The sequence below is a fragment of the Sparus aurata genome, chromosome 6, assembly GCF_900880675.1.
Source record: "Sparus aurata chromosome 6, fSpaAur1.1, whole genome shotgun sequence".
In the NCBI taxonomy this organism is placed as follows: domain Eukaryota; kingdom Metazoa; phylum Chordata; class Actinopteri; order Spariformes; family Sparidae; genus Sparus; species Sparus aurata.
Window position 1 is genome coordinate 16,026,084 of NC_044192.1, and position 21,492 is coordinate 16,047,575.

General features: G+C 40.2%; 1 protein-coding gene across 1 annotated transcript; it reads left to right on the forward strand.

Annotated features, from left to right (window-relative positions):
• Positions 1 to 3,782: 3,782 nt before the first annotated feature.
• Positions 3,783 to 20,725, forward strand: slc6a1b (solute carrier family 6 member 1b). Its single transcript, XM_030420911.1, has 15 exons — positions 3,783 to 4,237; positions 5,728 to 6,163; positions 6,469 to 6,600; positions 6,817 to 6,917; positions 7,405 to 7,514; positions 7,999 to 8,131; positions 9,365 to 9,499; positions 11,058 to 11,161; positions 11,695 to 11,819; positions 12,658 to 12,770; positions 13,102 to 13,233; positions 15,630 to 15,732; positions 15,860 to 15,960; positions 16,314 to 16,481; positions 18,078 to 20,725. The coding sequence occupies exons 2-15, from the start codon at positions 5,917 to 5,919 to the stop codon at positions 18,189 to 18,191; spliced, it is 1,818 nt and encodes a 605-aa protein (XP_030276771.1). The 5' UTR covers positions 3,783 to 4,237; positions 5,728 to 5,916; the 3' UTR covers positions 18,192 to 20,725.
• The last annotated feature ends 767 nt before the right edge of the window (positions 20,726 to 21,492 follow it).

Sequence of the window (21,492 nt, forward strand, 5' to 3'; positions counted from 1 at the left end):
CGTTTAAACTCATGTAAAAAAGCCTGTTTTGAAATGTGAGGAGTAAAAAGTAAAGATATTTGTGTTAAAATGAAGGGAGGACAAGTAAAAAGTTAGAGAAAGAAAAAGAAATACTAAAGTAAAGTATAGATACCTGAAATGAATCTACTTAAGTATTTGTTACTTCCCACCTTTGTATGTATCATGCATGTTGTGTTAGCTATCATTGTGTGTATTGTGATTTACCATGATATGTGGATAAAAATGATTCATATTATTATACAAATGACTATTTTTTACTAAAAATTCCTTCTCATTTTGGCTTATTCTTCATTCCGGTATTTTTCCAAACATAATTTAAAATTCGTAGGGAATTAACCACATTGTCCATTTGGTGAGTATTTTTTTTGTATTATGATGTGGTTCTTAAAGATGTTGAAAATGTTCAGCATAAGCTGGCTTGGCAGGACTGTTTTTTGGCCCTCATGGACTTCTACATTCCTGCCTGGCTGTGAGAAGAGTGAGGGGAGGCAGGGAAGGAGGCCAGTATTTGTTTTACTTTGCCGCTGTGTTTCCACCCTCCCCTTTTTTTAGAAATGCACCCTGGGTTCTTTTTGTGAATCACCCGGCAACAGACACATCACTTTGTCTCCATCTTTTCACTGCGAGCGGAAACGTCGCACCGAGGCTCTTCTGGAGAGGCCTAGCAGCGTCCTACCTGACTGACTTACCAATGAAGAACCAGACACATTCTATGGACCCGCAGTGTTACACATAACTGGTCCTGACAACAATCCCTCCCTCTACCCACCACCCGAAAGGAACAGAGGCTTTTAGGATTAAGAGACATGGAAAAGCTACAGTACAGGGATCGGTCTGTCTGTCTGTCTGTCTGTCTGTTTGTTTGTTTGTTTGTTTGTTTGTTTGTCAGTGTCTGTTTACCTCTCAGTCTTTATCTCTCTTTCATATGCCCAAACACACATTGATTTCCATAAGCTCTAAAGTTCTAAGCCAACATATAACACCAGTAAAAAAAAAATGTTAGTTCAAACTAGGTGTTTTGAGATGCTAATGTAAACTTTGCATTGATCGGCGAGCATTGAAACTGATCTGGGGAGTGTAGATTCATGCACATCACACAGGTTTAGAGCTGACATTGTCCTCCGCCGTGATAACATTATAAGACTGTAATGATATGTAATTATGGTGATCAAATGACAGAAGCACTTTCGCCATGTTGTGACCCTGTTGGATTGTCCTGTGAGTTTGCAAAAAGGGCCAACGATAATGTGGTAAAGTGGTTACTGCCGATCATAGAATGGATTATGCTATTACTGATGTGTGTGATGTGTTAAGTGTCAAGATGTGTTCCACACTGTTCTGTTTATATGTATATACAGTATATATTACATTTATATGTATTTCTGCATGATGTGCATCATGCATTTCATGGCTCCCATAGGATGAACCCTAATGACTTCAATCCCCTGACTTTTACCCTAGCACCACCATGAGATTCACCTTAGTGATTCAAAGTGAAATGCCTCCGCAAATGTAAAGATTGTCATGAAATTAGGTGAAGACAATTCATGTTCCCCTCAGGATGAATTCTAAACACTTACATATGACCCCCCTTCATGTAGCGTCATCACTGCGTCAACAGTATAGTTTCCCAGAATACTTCAGTCTATGACCAAATACCTGCAAAATGAAATACCTTCACATCATCAGCTGTCCTTTATGTTTTTATTACTATTTAGCTAATATTAGCATGCTAGCATGGCAAACCAAGAATGGTCATCATGGTAAACAACATTCCTACGAAACAGCAGCATGTTAGAATTGTCATTGTGAAGCAATGTTGCTCTTTTGTGTTTTATTTTATCTCTCTGTGTTTTTATATTTATATTTTATTTCTCTATAATTCACCAACTTCGCACCCACAGTATATTATATGGTATTGTAAATTGTCTATCGCCTTGTAGCTCTGGTATTGAAAGGGGCAACAAAAATAAAGTTCATTACTGTTATTTTATATTGTGAGCACGTTAGCATGAAAACATTAGCATTTAGCTCAAAGCACCACTGTGAGCAGCCTCACAGACCTGCTGGCATGGCTTCACTCTTCTCACAGCTATGTCTGTTAATGTTTTTGCAGTTAATCAATATGCAAAATGTCCCAGTTTGAGGTGGAGTTGCATAAAACACATCTGCAAACATGCCTGCATTATAAATTCGTCTGTCATCATTATCACTGTCATCATCATGTCTATCACCGCTTCATCTTCCTCACATGAGCGATAATCTGCTCTGCAGTTTCCGAGCATCACTTTTGTCCTCAATGTCTGAGCAGTGAAACTGACAGGGGCCCAGCTGTCTGCCTGTGTGTTTGCCTGTACTCTACTCTCTATTACTACCACCTCCTTCTGTAATTACAAGCTCCACTGCACACAGGCTCACCATCAGGTGGGGCCAGGGCCACAAGCACAGCACCGGCAGCTCTCATCACTGTAGCATTTTGAATTCCCCCTCCATGTGAGAGCTGCAGGCCGACGGGAGGCTTTTTGCACATCTGAGGTGCCACAGCCTGCAGGCCAATCAGCCATTTGGGATTAGAAATGCAAAATTTCGTTTTGTATCATAAGAGGGTTAGCTCACCCCTCATTGGTTCACCATCTGGGCATTCTTGCCTTCCCGGCTCAGTTGGTGTGGCTTTGCTTTAGCGCTTGTATCAGCACAGCACAGCCTACAGTAGGGCGGAAGCAGACAAAAAGAAGCAAAGATGGAAGGGAAAGATTTGGGCAGATGAGCTCAGGGGGGTAGCAAAGGAAGCGAGCCTTGAGGGAAATAGGGATGGTGTGGAAAAAAGAAAAAGGAGAAGAAAGGGGGGATATGAGGATGTCAGAAAGCACGGTTTTGTTGAATGTTTTCAATGCATTTCATACATCTATAAGCCATGACTTTGCATGTGACACCACTTAACATAAAATTGAAGCTGCTTTGGCTCCAGAATATCACAAGTCACGATAAGGCGTAACCTGACAGCTTTACGACAAACTTGAAAATTAAATATCACCATCACACTTTTCATCGCTTGCCCACGTTTGTCACATCCCAAGGCAGATTTTATGTATTTATTTATTTATCTTTGAAATACTAACATTGATTTAATCCTTACTCATTTTCACGACTCAAACTTTTAACTGTTAAACCCTGTGAGAGCCTAATCTCCCAGCGAGACCCTGATAATTTATCTCGATGTGGGAGTTAAAGTCTGCATTAAGACTGCTCATTTGGGATGTTCCACAAGGGTATTTCGTTTTGGAAGACAGCGGGCTAAGAAGATTATAAGCACAGTTTTCAATTTATCTCACACACCCTGACTCCCTTTATTGGCTGCGACCCTCATATCATGTTTTGCCAGGGGGTGAGAGCAGCCATTGGCATCGTCTTTTGTATCTGGAGTGGCTGCATTTGATGCTTGATGCTTATTTTTTTCTCATGGCGTGGTCTTTTATTTTATTTTTTTTTCTACACAAGCTGTTTTCATGTTAATCACCCACATTGGGGTTTTTTTTTAGAAAATGGAAACTGTGAACATGTGTCACTTAAGTGTCTGGCAACTTTATGGGCAGCTAGTCATCTTTAGAAACTTACAGCAAAAGCAAATAAAAGGATGCCATCAAAACGTTAAGTAACCCATTGAAGTCCGTGTTGCGCATCAACTGGCCCTTGAGTGACTCAGAAAGGGAGAGAGAGGGAGAGAAAGAGAGAGAGAGAGAAGTTGCTGATGTAAAAAAAAGGAAAAAAAAAGAAAAAAAAGCAGCAGGAGTAAGGATATAAAACCTTGAGACAAGAGGATGCTCCTCTCTCAAACCCGCTGCCATCTCAGTGGTGGAAATGTTGGAGTTGGGGAGGGTCGACTTTGAGGTGACATTGACGCTATGTAGATGAGAGTGAGGATCCTGCGCTCCATGTTACGTCCCTACTCGACTCAACTCAGACGGCGGCAGCTCCTTTCCCCGTCTTCTCTCCCCTCCTCTCTTTCAGCACCACTCCTTCCAGGACAGCACCTCGCTTTCGAAGACGTATTCGTCCGCCATCCTCCCCCCTCAGGATCGTATATGTGCTCGCTGTCGACGGATGCAAAGTTTTCGCCCTGGTTTTATTCGAAAAGTGCGAGGAAGTAACTTTTTCTAAAAAAAAAAAAAAAAAAAGAATTCGGATTTTCCCATCGGGGAATTAACGGATTTTAATTGTAAGTATTCTGCTTCACAGTATGAATTTTACTTAAGCTAAAGACAGATTTGTGTTTGTTGACATGTTGTAACGATAGAGCACCTCGGAGGGATTGGGCATATGCAGATGCGCCGAATTTGGCATCGTTGCGCGGATGTGCGCCCACACTTCACTCGATGGCGACGGAAGAGACTTATCTCACGAGGGTTATTAGCGAGTTTGATCCTTCGATCCTCCAGCCACATACGATTTAAACGTGCCAAACGTGAATGTTTGAAATGTGCAGATAAAAATGCCCACACAGCTCCTTGTTCACTGAATCTCAATTCGTCTTGACGCCGTGTGTCTCTCTGAAGAAGCATCACGCGATCTCGACATATCGTGAACACATTTGGTATAAAATGCTCATCATATCAATATGAAAGAACTGTGCCCATGTTGCCTCGTGTTGCGCTTCGCAATTACGCACGAGAGGTGATGGAGGGCGCAGGGAGCGCGCTCCGTGTTTCACCCGCTCAACTGTCAGGAGCAGGTGTTTATTTCCTCATCTTAAAAGTGAAACATAAAAATGATTACGTTCATTTTTAAATGTAGAACATTTCTTGTAGTGTGATGTTTAAAACGACTGTGGCTTATTTTATTTGTACTTATTGATTAGAAAAAAAAGCATACAAATATTTTAACTCCTGCAGATATCTAAAAGAAAAAGAAAAAAAAAGAAAGAAAAAAAAAAAGCATCATTGTTATATTTACTATTAAAAAGCTCCAGTGAGTTATACCAGCCTCTTTAGGTGATTCATTGGACATTATCGTCGCGTCTGACTCCTAAATGTGTTTAATTGCTCCTCTCTTGTACGGGAGCAGTAGGAAGTGGGCCATTGAATTAAGAGCGTAATGAATCAAGGACAAAAGCAGCCTCTAAATTTCGCCTAACATGCATTCACTCCAGGCAATTAAAAGTAATTCTTATTGCATGAGAAGTCTTTATTTGATCCCGTGGGGTTCACGGATCGAGGGGCACATTTTTTTTCTCCCTCTCTCTCCCCTGCCCGAAGAAATGTCAGCCAATTAGAATTGTTGCACGCAGAATAACCGTGTAAAATAATATTTCACCAGGAAATATCAAACTTATTTTTTCCAGGACAGACCAGGACGATGCCCATCCAGGGAAGCAATTCAGCCACGGTCTAAATCTTAATTTTTTTTTTTATTTTTTTAATTTCCCTCTTGCAAACAAGTGATTATTCACTTAATGTGGGAAATAGATGCACTTTCATTGAAGAAAAGTTTCAGAATCACATATTTTTTTTTCTTTTCAACCTGTGAATATATTCAACAGTGAAGGCAGAATTACATTGAATTAATACTGACATTGACTCCAGAAAATATTTTCTAACAAGTAGATTCACATTGGTATCAGATAAAGTTAATGTCTTCTGTTTAAAAAAAAAAAAAAAGAGAGAGAGAAGAAAAAAAAATCACATTTTTGTATGTGTTGTTGTTTTTAAGGGCCGCTGGATCTCTGCTGAGCTGTCCCTGCTTCTGCTCTCGATCACTCTCATTACCCCAGTTATCCGTCTCTACTCGGCTGTTGTCTGGGAGCTGGGTGCACAGGACGGAGAAGCTGTCGTCTGCCTGGACCGGTGCTGAAACCCCCTCCTCTCCACTGGTCAGGACTATCCGACACGCACAGTGACCATGGCCACGAACGGGACCAAAGCCTCGGACGGACACGTCTTAACGGAGACGGTGAACGACGCGCCCACCACCACGCCAAACGACAAACCCAAAACCTTGGTGGTGAAAGTGCAGAAGACGAAAAATGAGCTACCCGAGAGAGAAACGTGGGGTGGCAAATTTGACTTTCTTCTCTCTTGTGTCGGATACGCAATTGGACTGGGAAACGTCTGGAGATTTCCTTATTTATGTGGAAAAAACGGAGGAGGTAAACAGGAGTTCTTGGCAATTTTCCTTTTATCCATACCCCCAAAAGGAGTGCAAAGATCTCGACATCAAAACCTGCCAGTTTGCCTTCCAGAGGTTTTTAATTAAAGTCTATCCCCCCCTCCATCCCCCACCCCCAACCCAATCTAAGCCGTGCGTAATTGCGCACAAGCCTGCGCTGTGATCTGGGGCGCAGTGTGAAACCAAATACACCTTTAACCAAGTATTTTATCTGGATTATTATTAATGTTAAAAGTGTATGATTCACCTTCACTTACACACCTTTACCTCTCACCTCTCATTCAGGGGCCTTCTTGATTCCCTACTTTTTGACCCTCATATTTGCGGGCATGCCTCTGTTCTTTCTGGAGACGGCTCTTGGTCAGTACACGTCTATTGGAGGGCTTGGAGTGTGGAAGCTGGCCCCCATGTTCAAAGGTAAAAGACACCTATGTTATATTACCCTTAAGGCCCTCAACTCTGCTTTGTTAAGAATGTTAACTGGGTGAAGGCCAGGCTGAATAACATAGGCAAAGCTGGAAATTTGGGGTTTTGTAAATGCATAACAATTCTCCCTTATACGTGTATAATTATTCTCGTTTGAAATTCAACAGAAATATTCCAGCATAATTTAACAACATCCCTTTGTTCCAGGTGTGGGTCTGGCTGCTGCTGTCCTGTCCTTCTGGCTAAATATCTATTACATTGTAATCATTTCCTGGGCTATTTACTATCTGTACAACTCCTTCACTAGTGTGAGTATTTGATATTTATATTCACGCTGTTTCCTAATACAACAATGTAGTAACAGGACTTGAATACATGTCGAAAATTAAGGGGAGAAAAAATTCCCAAAGTAGTTTAGCTTCCCCGAAGTGCCCCTTTAAATTGGAACAAAGCACTTTGTTTTCGCCAAAGTTGTATTTTTTAACATAGTAACCCTTTTAGTTATGTGGTAGGATCTGTTTGCCAGCACCTTTTATTTAAGTGTGCACAGACCTTAATAGGGTATGACATTTATTACTTCCTTTCCCACATAATTAGCTCCTTACACAAGGTATTGATAAATGCATTTGGCGATGAGGCATTCAGTCCTCTGAGAAAAGCATGAAATCTCAATGAGTATCATGGTCTTGGCTGCTCGACAGCCAGAGAGAATGGGACCCGGCGGTGGGAGACTGGTCCAAGTAAAAAGAGCTGTCTGTGTGATTTTTCTCTCCTTTTTTTCTCTTTAATTTTCAGAACCTGCCATGGCAGAGTTGTGGCAATCCCTGGAACACAGACCGCTGCTACACCAACTACAGCATCGCAGACACCAGAAACCTCACCAGTGCCGTGGTGGAGTTCTGGGAGTAAGCTGGACACATGAGTCTGTTTTTATCACGAAGATACTGCTCCGTTGTGAACGGATCTGAACTGCATAGAAAGATCATGGCCCTCACTGTGCATAATGAAGATCAGGGTTGGAGTCTGATGTTGCCATTTGGATCTAAAGATCCAGTGGATCAACAAATCCTCTAATATCTTTCCATCACCAGATACTTCTAGAGGAGGAAGAAATTGTGAATGTACAATAAAGGGCCTAAAATGAGCCTAAAAAAGCTGATGAGTGTTTAAATGATGCATGTAGACATACGCGCAAGCAAGCATGACATCCCTTTACTGTTGCGACTTAAAAAAGCTTTAGGGGTGAGAAAAGGAAGCAAGGCAGAGGGGTCTTTGTTTAAATCTAGACATGTGTGTGCATATTTGTTTGTGGACCAATACGTGCTGTGTGTTTGAGATTAAGGACGCATTTGTGCGTTATAATAAAACCACTTTACTCCTGCCCTGCAGACGCAACATGCACCAGATGACCGATGGTCTGGAGAAGCCTGGGGAGATCAGGGTCCCACTGGCTATTACACTGGCCATTGCATGGGTGCTTGTCTATTTCTGCATCTGGAAGGGGGTCAGCTGGACTGGCAAAGTAAGTTAAGAAAAGAACTAAAAGGAATGTAAAAATCTAAATCCATTCTAAATCGAATTTGCATCATCTTAACATTGAGGTCAATGAATGAGCACTATGACATGTTGGATTATTGTCTCGAATAAAGGGATTGCATAACTTAACTCTTAATCTATTCAGCTGTTTTCATGATTTCATAAGTTTTACTGTCATGAAATATTTGGAGATCATACGCAACAATTTCAGAACTTAAACGACACGATGACTGGCAATACTTTGCCAAAAGTTTTTCTTTAAAGAGCAATACAATATGAAACATCCAAATGTAGCATTTAATCAAAAGAACCTTGAAGCAACATTATGTAGAAATTTGGGAGGAGTGTCTGAGTGCGACACCATTGTTATAAATACAAATTGCAGGTCTGTAACAATTTGTCAGATGTTTTATTACATCATAAGAATGTTATGTGTTAAAAAAAGGGTAAACAGTTACATAATGTTGCTGTAAGTATGACACGCACCTACATTTTGACACCACTGACCCTTATGTTCTGTTACAATCACTGGAACATTTCATCAGTGTTAGAAGAACTGCACTGGGCTGGTTTCAGTCCTGTTTATCGGATGGATCTGTGTTGGTATGATGAATCCTCTATGCATACCAAAGTTATGGAGTTCCACAAGGCTCTGTGCTTGGACCGTTACTTTTCACTAACATGGGTAAGCACTTGGGGACTGTGGAGAGAAAAAGAGCATATATTCTTTTTCTCTCCGCAGTCACCAAGTGCTTACTCATGTTACATAAAGAAAACGATGGCCTAAACTTTGACCACAAAATTACAAAGCCATAATACATAGCAGTGTCAGGGACTGTGTCTTTGCTGGTTCACTTCTTATTCAGTGGATTATATCATGACTGCGCTGAAGTGTGTTGACTTTCGATAGCACAGTGCGAAATTAGTTCAGATAAGGAGGGAAATAGTACACTTCAAGTGTGCTGAACCCAACCATGCTGGGGTCATGTTGCCTCTGGGGAAAGGCTGACTAGGTCATTGTGCTGCACTGTGCTGTAGGGATGGTGCCACAGTACTGTAACACTGTTCATGACGAGTTGAACAACTAGCAGTTTCCACTTCTTCTCTAGTTCTGCTGCCTTGCAGGGCACATTTTTCAAGTGAAAAAGTGCCCCTCAGCTGATTTAAACACAGCTCGAATAACAATATATTTCATCCATTTTTTCTTTGTGTCCCACAGGTGGTGTACTTCTCAGCCACGTACCCTTACTTCATGCTGTTCATCCTGTTTTGCCGTGGCGTCACTCTACCTGGTGCTTTTGATGGAATCCTCTTCTACATCACACCAGACTTTGAAAAACTTAAGCAGTCTGAGGTAGGCCCTCCTCACGCTCTACTCTCTCACTCTGCAGGCCTACATGTCTTGTGTTTGGGAAAACATTTAGCACTTTATAGATCATCTAAAATAAAGGTGGCTGCAGAGGAGAAGCTAAGTCAGTGAGATGCATTTTGGATGCGTCATACAGGTTGTTTACAGGTTACATTAATGCCATTGTAGAGGTCATTAGAGTGTTCATCGACCTCAGTTTAATCCAATGGATTTTTAGTGATTGCACACTGTTTATACTAACACATACAATCGCTGTGGATTGTATGGGCTCAATCATTTTCTTTTCAATTTATATAGGCTGCATATATAATTTTACCTTCAAAAAGCAAGGTACATAACACAAACAATGGACGCAAACAACAGCTGTTGATGAAAAACAAGGAAGCAACAGAAACATAAATCATCATCCTCAATATTTTAACTGATATAACAAAGAAATGTTAAATGTGCAATGAATGTGTAACAATCTGCTTACTGTACTTCCTTGGCTGGTTGCTCAGTTAGCTGTGCAGCTTGTGGTATGGACTGGGAGCTCGGGTAATCTAAGTGTTGACACCTATAGCATGGGCGCTTTGGACCGGGTCAAGCCGAGGCGAGCTGGTTAGCATGCTAACTTCTTCAGATAGCTCTGCAACATAATACATAGATTTCATAATGTCAAAACTGCTGATTGTTCCCTCTTTTTTTTTAAGGTTTTCAACTAAAACTTAAATAAATGTATGGTCTTTACGCTTTGGGGATTACTTGGTTCCAAAGCTGCAATACTCTTTATTAGGATTTCAACATAGTCCTCTTCAATACAATCTATAAAGGGGCTCCAGAGAACATGTGTGAGCCTTCCCAATGGGAGGGGTTGTAGTACATAACAAAGCAAACGTGAAACAGATGGTTTGTCTTCGACAAGTCAACGCTGTAATATTGATTAAAGTATACAGTACCAAAGAAGACTAAGAATCCATTTGGATCTGTTTAGTTTCGATAAGGACATCTATTAGCACACAGAGATAAAAATTAAAAAAAGAATGTTAATATTAATGTATTTTCCCTTGAGCAGCAAAGCAACAAGCATACAAAAATCAAACCCCTATGATGACTATACACCATTGTATTTATCTAGCCGATGCAGGCTGAGTATAAAGCATACTGTAGGCCCCGGACAGCTCCTGAAAGGCTGGAGTATGCCAGCAGTTTGTAGTTTGATGTCCAGAAGAGAGAAGGCAGCTGAGTTAAGTTGATCAAGATGGGATGCAATGTGATTTTGCTGCATCAGAAAAGTGTAACACACCAGCATTTAGTTGTTACAGTTTCACAGAAGTAGTTTTCAGTTCCTGACATCACATCAAAGGTTTATAAGAGACAAAATAAATTTGTGCACATGGCTTGATAAGCCCAACAAAGAAAAAAGGCTCAAAATGACTATGTTCATCAGTGAAGTAAATAAATCTTGGTCATTTTTAATCATAAATCTCTGTTTAGCATTGACGATGCACAATCTACACTGGGGTTTTTTAACGTCTTTCTTTTGATAATCTTTGTGTGTCAGGTATGGCTGGATGCTGCCACTCAGATCTTCTTTTCCTATGGGCTGGGATTAGGCTCTCTGATTGCTCTTGGCAGCTACAATACCTTCAATAACAACGTATACAGGTAGGTGATTATAATATGTCACATTTCAGATCAATTTACCACATGAATCAAAAACCTTACCAGATGAAATATCTAGCACCGGTCACTCACGCATCTGTTTTTGTTGTCAAAGGAGACCGTGCAGATGTCTCTTCCTGGATTATTTTGGTCTCTTGGCAACATAGTGTCTGCTGTACCTTCTATTTTGGGACTATTTGAGCCTCCAGCTGTATCAGTTTTTTCATTATTTTGGCTCCGTTTTACACTCACAGGCACAGACGTTCAGTTTGCCTCTGTCACATTGTCAGATAAACACTGGCCTGCAGCCCGACTCTGTTCATCTCTGGTTCCAACTGTTTTGAAACTGCTGGAGCTCGCTGCCATTTTAAAAGAACAGGTCAATATAAATGCATTCAGCTGCTGTGCTGCTGCAGGATGCAAAATGGCTCTCCGCTGTCCCTTCCCCCCATGCCTCTTGACAATGTGTGACGGGTTGATAAGGAATTGATATAGGCGTGACAATGGCTGCCTTGTGCTTTGTCTCTCCCGTACAGAGATTCTGTCATTGTCTGCTGCATCAACTCCTTCACCAGCATGTTCGCTGGCTTTGTCATCTTCTCCATCGTCGGATTCATGGCCAATGTAACAAAAAGGCCAATCGCTGATGTGGCAGCCTCAGGTAATTGCAATCAATGTTGAAACTCCATACTGACAATAGACACAGGCGAGAAGAGATACTTGCAGGGGTGTGAAAATTTATTAGATTGCAAGATGTTATTCTATCAGTCAGAAAAGGAAGGTTTGATTTCTGGGTTTATAAGGAAGAAAAATTGCTCAATGATTTCTCAAAACTCTCTGTCCTTTCTAAATAGTCAAGTTTGATATTCAGCACTTGCACTTTTTTCTTCCAAGGTCACTTTAGATTTGGATGTTCTTTTTTTTATCAAGTATTGCAGTTGCTGTTATTATAGAGTGCTGCAGTAATGAGTCGTGAAACCCAGAGATGAGTTGGCATTTTCACACTTTTGAGTCTAGATGGGGTTTTCTGAAGTTTAATGTCTTAAGGTCTGTGTTTAACATAGACTTAGGAGATTTTCAACTTTTGTTCTATGAATGAAATACATCAATAAATACCCCACTCATACCCACCAAGAGCGCATTGTACTCTGTAGTAGGAAGCTTAGTTATGGTGATGTTGAAGTCAAGGTGCAGCTATTTGATAACCAAATGTTAGGTTTTTCTTTTGCATTATACGCTTAAAAAATCATTCAAGTGCTGTAAGTATCGTTGTGTCTGCCACAGTTTTCTGCATTTATCCAAAATCGAACTGAAAAATCCAATTTGTGTTTTGTTGATGGCGACAGGCCAATGCTAACTTCCAGGTTAGCCTACAAAAATACGTCATCCCTGTGGCACTCAATTGCCGAGAACACATTTTTAAATAAAAACATTTCTGCCGTGTTATTAGTGTCCCATTGTAAATGCACATCAGCATGTTTATGTTTATCTTCGGTCAGGACCTGGTCTGGCATTTTTGGCTTATCCTGAGGCCGTCACCCAGCTACCCATCTCTCCTCTCTGGGCCATACTCTTTTTCTCCATGCTGCTGATGCTGGGAATCGACAGCCAGGTAAACTCCACCCGACAACATGGTCTCAGTTTTTTTATTCAATATATATAACAAAGTGCTGATGTTTCAGTTTCTGCCAAGCATTACAAACTAAAGTAAAAATTGGAATAAATGAATAAAAATGTTCATGTTCTAATTCCATGGTTTTAGCATCTCAAGGTAGAAGCCTTCACGGTGGTAGACAGTCATGCAAACAGAATGCTATGACGTAACGTAGTACATCTTTCATTGATGAAAGTTACCTCTAATCCTTAGAAATAGGCCCAGTTTCTTTAATTCTGTAAACAGTGCGTTACGTAACAGTTCTGACATGACTCTGCAATCTCCTCAGTTCTGCACTGTGGAAGGCTTCATCACTGCTCTGGTGGATGAATTCCCTCATCTCCTCCGAAAACGCAGAGAGATCTTCATCGCAGTTGTCTGCCTTATTTCTTACATCATTGGATTGTCCAACATCACACAGGTAAATACTTACATCGCTGGGTATTCAGCTCAAAAGCACTCTCAACAGCCTTTCAACTGAATGACGCATTTAGTTTATTATTTATCATATTCAGGTCAGTGTTGAGTTTGTATTGTTATTCAGGTTATGAAATACTTATACACCATAATCTCCAAGGGGATCGCATGGCATCGATGGCATTGTCAAGGGATAGTTAAACATTTCCCACAGACTTGAAAGCTTCCCTGAGGACACCAGTGATGTGACCTCTTCATCTTACCAAGTATCCTGCAACACCATTTACTCAGCGCGGCCTAAGTTTGTGCAGTGATCATCATATAAAAACAGCATGTAAGTCAAAAGGTCATGGAGTCATACCTCTTCTGAGACTAGAGCTCCAAGCCAAAGTGTTTCAGGTCATTTAGCATCATACTTTAGTCTGAAAATGTGAAACAGCCACGATATCATTACACTTGGTTACCTTGGACCATAGGATGATGACGTGGTTAGCTGGTCCGTCTGTTCAACACTTTGGTCCAGAGCACAAGGTCTCACACATACATGCCCTGAAATGTAGAATTTGTCAATACAATGAACTATTGTCTAAAGCCACCATCGGGCATATTTGACTTCTGCCCAACACTTGCCCACTTTGTGTGTAACGGCTGCAATTCCATGAAATGTGTTGATGATGAATCCTAATGCTTTTTAATGCTTTGCTAGTGCCACCATCAGGCCACAATTTTACTTGAAATAAGTGGGCAAAAAATGTCTGAGAGGCACTTATCATAGATGATACAAAGATGTAATGTACTTTATGAAATAATTATTATTGCGGAACAAATTCAAGGCCCTCACAGAATGAGGGGTTCTTCATGAGCTTTCCTCAAACATCCTGGAGGGGTGAAGATGACCTATTAGGCATGTTAGGTTTTTTCGTTCCTACTTGTGCATGTCAAAGATCTTAAGTTAAAAAGCTCCTCTCTCCTATAGAAAACACTGCTCCTGAAATGCCCCGTCATTAGTCTTGCTTTTAATTCTGTGACATTGTGACATCACAGTAGGTCACCATGTCACACATTTGCATATTTTATGCCTAGCAGCTAGTTTAGCATATAATAACTGATTTAGCACAGCTACCCTGTTGTTGGCAGCGCTGGCTCAGGGATGTATGACCTGACCAATCAGAGCAGACCAGGTATTCAGGAGGGGGGCCTTAAAGAGACAGGAGCTGAAACAGACACAGGCGATATACAGAGCTGCAGCACTGGGCAGTATAAGAAAACTGATTTTTTGAGCATTAAAGCATGTAAACCTGTTATAGTGGTAACTGACAATGCAATTACGAATCTGAAAATGAGCATAATATCTCCCATTTTTTAAAAAAGCAATAAAATATGTATATAGTCAGTTTGAATGCATTATCATTCCAATTAAAGATCTTATTAGTCCCAGAGAGAGGTCACTTTAGATAATCATCAGTCTTCATTTGACCATTAAGATGCTGTTTAACTACTCAAATTCATATTCACATCATTAATTTATTTTGATTCAAATTTGTATTAATATCAAAGAATTAGAAGATTTCATTGCATTGGTCGATAGTAATCTCTCAATATTAAATGACATGGTTACTGAGCCACATTTCAACAGGATTGGCATGAGCTCTTCATTTTTCAGTTGTTTTCAATGTTTTTCGTCTCAAGAACAACACGCTTTATCCACCCAACTTCATCAGATTAAAAATATTTTATTTATATTTGAAATCTTTATCATTTTTTTCTTCACAAAACTTTGCTAGCATTAGTTTTACAACAAGAGATGGAGGCGAGAGTCAGCAAAAAGCTGGCAAAGAAGCCAACTTCTTTGTGTGGCTACTTTTGAGCTAGAAATGACAGAATCACCGCAGGCCAAGGTCATGTTATCTAATGACACTAGAGGACCCTGCATTGTCCGTCTACTTCTGCCAAACTGGATTGTCATCATGCCACATGCACAGCCCTGTTACAGTGAGGCAGTTACCCTAATCACTGCTGCAGGCAGGATAAAATATATCCAGCTTCACAGGGTAAGAGCTGACGAACTGTAGCAGGTCCCTCAGAGCCGGTCTCCATAATGACCTGATAGCTGCAAGAGATCGTGGACAGACATGAAGTGTTTCAGGGAGATGCCTGACCTGCGCTGGTCATGTCTGTGCAGCACAAGTCTTCGCACCAGTTCTGTCCTCACCAATGAGATGTCACTAACGCTCACCAGCCACAGCCGCTGGTGCTCTCGCCCTTGATGTTATTCCACTTGACCGATTTAGTCCTGTCCTGCACGTCCAGTACTATAATTGCATCTTCAGTTTTTTCCCCTTCTCCTTCATCGGTCTTTATCATCTTCGCATCTATTGTTTTTCTCCTCTCCTTTTGCAGGGTGGACTGTACGTTTTCAAGCTATTCGACTACTATTCAGCTAGTGGAATGTGCCTGCTCTTCCTGGTCTTCTTTGAGTGCATCTCAATTTCTTGGTTCTATGGTGAGCCACACTCATATGGATGTTTTTTGTCCAACTTTAAACAGGACTACATTTAAGATCCACACTCGATCCTGAATTATAGATGAACATGATACCTAAAACTGGATTCATCATCATTTATCTCCAGGTGTGGACAAGTTCTACGACAACATCGAGGAGATGATTGGCCACAGGCCCTGTCTGTGGTGGAAGGCCTGCTGGGTTGTTTTCACTCCACTCATTGTGGTCGTAAGTAACACTGTTCCATACACCAGCAGGGAGAATAACACCACATCATGCACAATATTTAGGCTTATGAAGTCTCAGGTGATGATATGTACTGAGAGCAATTGCTATATAACATGATTTTTCTTGTTACTATAGCTTGGTGGTTGTCCTTATGAAACCAAAAGTAGTTAATTCATTACTATCTGATACCTCTAACCTCACTGTAAGATATCTTCATGTGTGTGGCCAAGAATTTGGAATTTATTAGTCAAATGTTGAAACTAGCACAATATATTAGTCAAGTTTTATAGTACAAGCTCTATGAGCATGATGATGAAGGCGCTGAGATCTTCTTCCATGTCCCTCTTGTCCAGGGAGTCTTCTTGTTCAGTGCAGTGCAGATGGTTCCCCTCACCCTGGGCGACTATGTGTTCCCAGCCTGGGGCCAGGGGGTCGGCTGGTGCATGGCCCTCTCCTCCATGACGCTCATCCCTGGCTACATGGTCTACATGTTTCTTACACTCAAAGGCACATACAAAGAGGTAAGCTCAATTCGGATTCAGTCTAAAATTGTGCAGATTTAATATACTGTATAATATCCTTGTGTTAAAAGGAAGTGAAGTTACTGTATCCATGCACTTAAAGGAAAGGGTATATAAAAACCAGGAGTTCTGGTTACTGCAAAGCAAATGCAATAGCCACAGATTTCCCAGAACATATACTACCTCTGAGCCTTTCACACATCTATTAACTTGGTTGAATTTTAATCTGCAGTCAGCAGCGAGGCAGGCGCTGTGTTAAGAGTTTCAAGTGGATTACTTGGTATGCAAGATTTCTGGCTGAAATATATTACTAAACACTGTATGAGAGACAAATCCAGTGCGGCAAACACAGTGGTGTTTTAAGAGGGTGCTGATATTTTGTGAGGATAATGTGAATGCAAGCCCTGAGGATTTTTACAGAGGAGATCAGTTTTAACCATGTGGGGATGCTTGAATAAACATTTAAGGTCACCCTGTCGGTTTTTACAACCAGTTAGACTACCAGAATATATATTGATCCAGGATTTATTTCATCTTCACTTACATTTACAACATTACATAAAGGCTGGCAATGAAGGTCGCACCTGAAATGTAATTCAGCAGCAAGAGGACTCACACTAGATGTTAAAATGCTCGGCTTAAGCGGCTGTGCATTATAACTGTACCGCGATTCAATGCTTTTGTAATGAGCAAACACACAGGCATGCTGGGTAAAGATGTGATAAATTGCCATGAAGAGCAGAAGAGAGATAAAAGGATTAGTAAAACAGAGTTTCTAATTAGTTCTGTGACACCATTTTTGATTCCTTTTTTCGCTACACCAGCCACTGAGTTCTCGGTATATTACATTCATTTGTATGTAGCAAAATGGTACACTGCATTTTTATTGATCTGATGATCCTAATCACTGACACATTATACCTTTTCCGGCACGCCATTTACATTAAAGAGCTTTTTGATTTGCAGTCATTCACAGTGAGCTAAATAATAACCTTACATCTACGTGGTACAGATATAGCTTTATAGCCGCCACTGACAGAATAAATGGGCCATAATTGCAGGCAGTGCAACGGAGGCTGTCGGAGGCGATGTGCAGGTGTCAGATCCTGCAGTAACAGCTGATGGCTGATTGTCTAATTGTAGCAATCAGCCAGCTGATTAGTGCTCTGCACCCAGGCGGACGCTTAGTTTCACAAACACTCCATATAAATGCTGCCGAGCCTGGCTCATAGTTTGGAACATTTGGAAGAAGTTTGGGATGGTTTGATTTTTGGTTTGCGGGCACACTGAATCTGGCCCACAAAACATTTGTTAGTGTCACTAATACTGGCTTTCATGTTCCCTTTATCAGCTCTATCTCAGGCTGTATATCATGGAAAATACATTGTCTTTTCTGAGACTATCTAGGATGTTTAGATTCAGAGCCTGGGGCTGTGCATTCATCAAGCTCACAGCTGTGTAGCTGGCGTGTTCGGTTACAGCTTATGGGTTTGAGCTGTTTGGTTCCTCCTAATGGTATATGACAATGTCTCATTGTAATTTTGACACCATCTGTGTCAGCTGTGTACCAGTGATTTCACCGCTCCTCTTTTTCAGCGTCTGCGGATGATGATCAAGCCGGTGAAACTGGTGAAGGCTCAGGAAAATGGCCCGGACCAGCAGACAGAAAACCAGAGTCAGAACCCTGCCAACGAGGAAGCCTACATCTAGAAACTTCTGCCTGTCTCTCTGTCTCAACGGCCAGACTGGCAATCTCCACAGAAGAAACGTAATCAAGGTTGGGAACGACCACCAGACTTCCATGTCTGCTTTTATTCACCTACCTCCTGGGGACACGTGAGACCAACCTGATTACACAGTTATTTTTAGGGGTTTTATTTTCTGTTTGTTTATTTGTATAATACAGAGTTATAAAACTGATGAGTAAAAACAAACTACCCAGCAAAATTGTTGTGATATTATGAATTTCATTATGCAAAAAAGTTAGTCTTTTTAGAAAAGGAAATGTGACTTAGGAAATTACTGTATATTGAATATATAATTTAAATTTGGGGGCCCGCGTTGATTCAATAGTATTGTGCTACTTTGAAGATATTAACTAATCTACTAAACTACAATTACTGTACAAAGACAAATATGGGTTAAATGCATTTTGCTTGTACATGAAATAAATACATTAAAATGAATGCAGTGTTGTAGGTGAAAAAAAAATACTATTTGAAAGTTTGTAAGTGAAAATTGAGTATTGACCAATTTAAGGCAAAGACAATATGGGAATGTGCAACAGGTAAGGCCAAATCTGCTCATATGTGTAAAATATAATTTAGCCAGACTATCACTCCCTCGCAGGATCCTGCAGTTTGCCTGAAATGTTTACCACCCATGTCTGGGACTACCTTTGAAAAGCACAAGCACAGTAAGGAATTTTGAAGCGTCCAACTTCTTTTCGGCTCGATTGAAACTTGTGACAACAGCAAAAATAACTTACATGTGAAACATAGCAAGAGACTGTTATAATTGTTTCTTTGTTTTCTAAAGAACAATAACTTTGTATGTTGTCCGAATCTTTTTTGTAGAGTCATTTTTAGGTCGTTTTCTATATGTGAGAGTGAGAAGGACCAAAATCATACTCGAGTTTGAAAGATCGGTGCAGACAGTTGACTCACTGATTATATAGATAAAATCAAGCACCCCGCTTGCCTCCACAAAGAGCAACAGGGTAGAAAAGTAAAGACAGCATCCACCTACAAGCACAATTTGAATCTGTAAACTACCGCCTCCTACTATAACAATGTAGCCAGTACAGAAATCCCACATTTGCACTTTGCGTACTATATTTCTTTGGAAAATGTACATTTATTTTTCACTCCTGCCAACAAGTTAAGTGGAAAGACAGAGTTGTGTCGCAATAAGCCAATGTTAATTCTGATCCATATTTCTAAACTGTGAGCCTGAATATGCTCCAGTGGCTGCTGCATTGAATACTGCATGATAGATTTGGGAACCATTTACTTGTATATCTATTTAGTAACCCACTTCTCAGGAACAAAGGTGGACGTGACCAAATTCTCTCAGATACTACCATTCTACACTGAAACAATTAATGCTGTATTTAAAAGAAAAAAAAAGAAGAAGAAAGAAATGCAACTATTATCAAATTTCCGCCAATTCCTCCCGTTACTCCGACAAACTTTGAGGAGCAAGAAAACCTGAAAACAAGAAGCAGTATTAAAATATAGATAACTGGGCACACCCGGAAGCTGATCCAAAATGTCTCTTTTCTGTGTGCCATTTCAGCGAGCATCATTTCTTTCAGTGTAAATGAACTGTGATGGCCTTCACTCAGTCATTTTAGTAGAAGCCATAATGTGTTTCTATCCTGTGGCGAGTGCAGATATTCAATATCAGTCTCGGAGAGAGAAACTTTGGCTCAGTCAGAGGTCAAAGCCGGCAAAAGCACTGTTAACACAGCAGGACACAGCCAGATTGCTGTATAGGCCAACACCACTGAAACTACTCCTTACCAAGGGATAAAGAAAAAACCTATTATTACATATCAAGTTTGCTTGGCAATATAAAAACAAATATATAGAAGCTGACTTTGTGACAGACCACAGATATCACTGTATTATTAAGAAGGAGGATCAAGAAAATATGCTTCTGTGGCAGCTACGTGCGACAGGAATCAGGTTGAATCAGTCCCGCTTATTTTCTTTAATTTATGTTCTTTTTCTCTCAAAGATATGTGAATTAAAATGTGCAATGACAAAGGGTTCCGTGAATTTTGTATAAAGTTACCATACTGCAGTTTTCTCTCTTGAATGATGTTGTAAACTGGACTGTGTAATACATGTATCTGTGAATGTCCGTACAAACCTGAGTTTTTCTTTTCTTTTGTCTAAATGTTGAACAAAAAAAAATTGATATTATTTGCTGTTTTCTGCAATAATATTATTATCTCAGAAACTAAAGCACATATCTCTCTCAACTGTAAAAATTATAATTACAATAACAGAATAGAGTAATAATAAAGATTATAACAATAATAATAATAATGATGATAATGTAATAGAAATGTCTAGTCAGAGAATATTGTTTTGTATATTTCTAGCTGTTTCATGGGCCTAATGTAAAATATTCTATGTAAAAAAAATATAATAAATGTCTTTAGATGGTGTTATATGAAAAAGCATGATTGCAATATATGTTATCTGCAAAAATAAATAAAGACCTATAGATTATAATGTCTGTGTCATGTAATCTTTCTGTCTATCGGAGGAGCAGGCAATATTTGGTGTCCGTTCAGTTTTAAAAAGCCAATAGGGAGTTTTAGGAAGTACAAATACCATTTGTATTTGTTAAATGGATGTGACTCGTTGAATAGCTACAAGCGCTGACTTAAAAGGCATGCAAATGCTCTTCAAATATGCTTTCTGCATTGTTGAACGGGTTGGTTTTGCTTGACACTGACCTACTCGGTGTTATGCTAATGCTTGATTCATTATGTGAGGGGGAATGAATATGCAATCAGCTCCAACACTGCAAGAAATGTTCTCTGCGAACTTAGCTGATAGTTCCTGACAAAATAGTTCTTGCAACAGTAATATCCTAGTGACACCTGCACTGAGAGCTGTGCCAGCAGAGACTCTATGGCTACCGGGGCTGACAGCCAATCCCTCCTAGTCACAATGCACCATCCATCTCCCTGCTGTTATGCAGTCGTTAGCCTACATTTGTATAATCCGAATATCCACCAAATCATCACAAAATGCCCAGTGACAAAGAAGTACACAATGTGTAGACGTCTTTATTTGAAAGGATTTATGACAAGTGAACAACAAAAATAATACTTCTGGCATTGCATATGAGATGGGAAATGCATGAATTAACTAACATGTCTTTACATTACATGTCAACATAAATATCTCTTGGCTCTACTACTTAACATTTGTTGTCACTTTAAACACCAATGAAACGTTTTAAAGCCCCTGTACGGAGTTTTTAACTGGAT

Bases quoted from the DNA above. Each gene is read 5' to 3' on its own strand.
- slc6a1b (XM_030420911.1), top strand. From the start codon at position 5,917: ATGGCCACGAACGGGACCAAAGCCTCGGACGGACACGTCTTAACGGAG. The intron at 6,164-6,468 runs GTAAACAGGAGT...CCTCTCATTCAG, and splicing joins ATGTGGAAAAAACGGAGGAG to GGGCCTTCTTGATTCCCTAC. The intron at 12,771-13,101 runs GTAAACTCCACC...CAATCTCCTCAG, and splicing joins TGCTGGGAATCGACAGCCAG to TTCTGCACTGTGGAAGGCTT.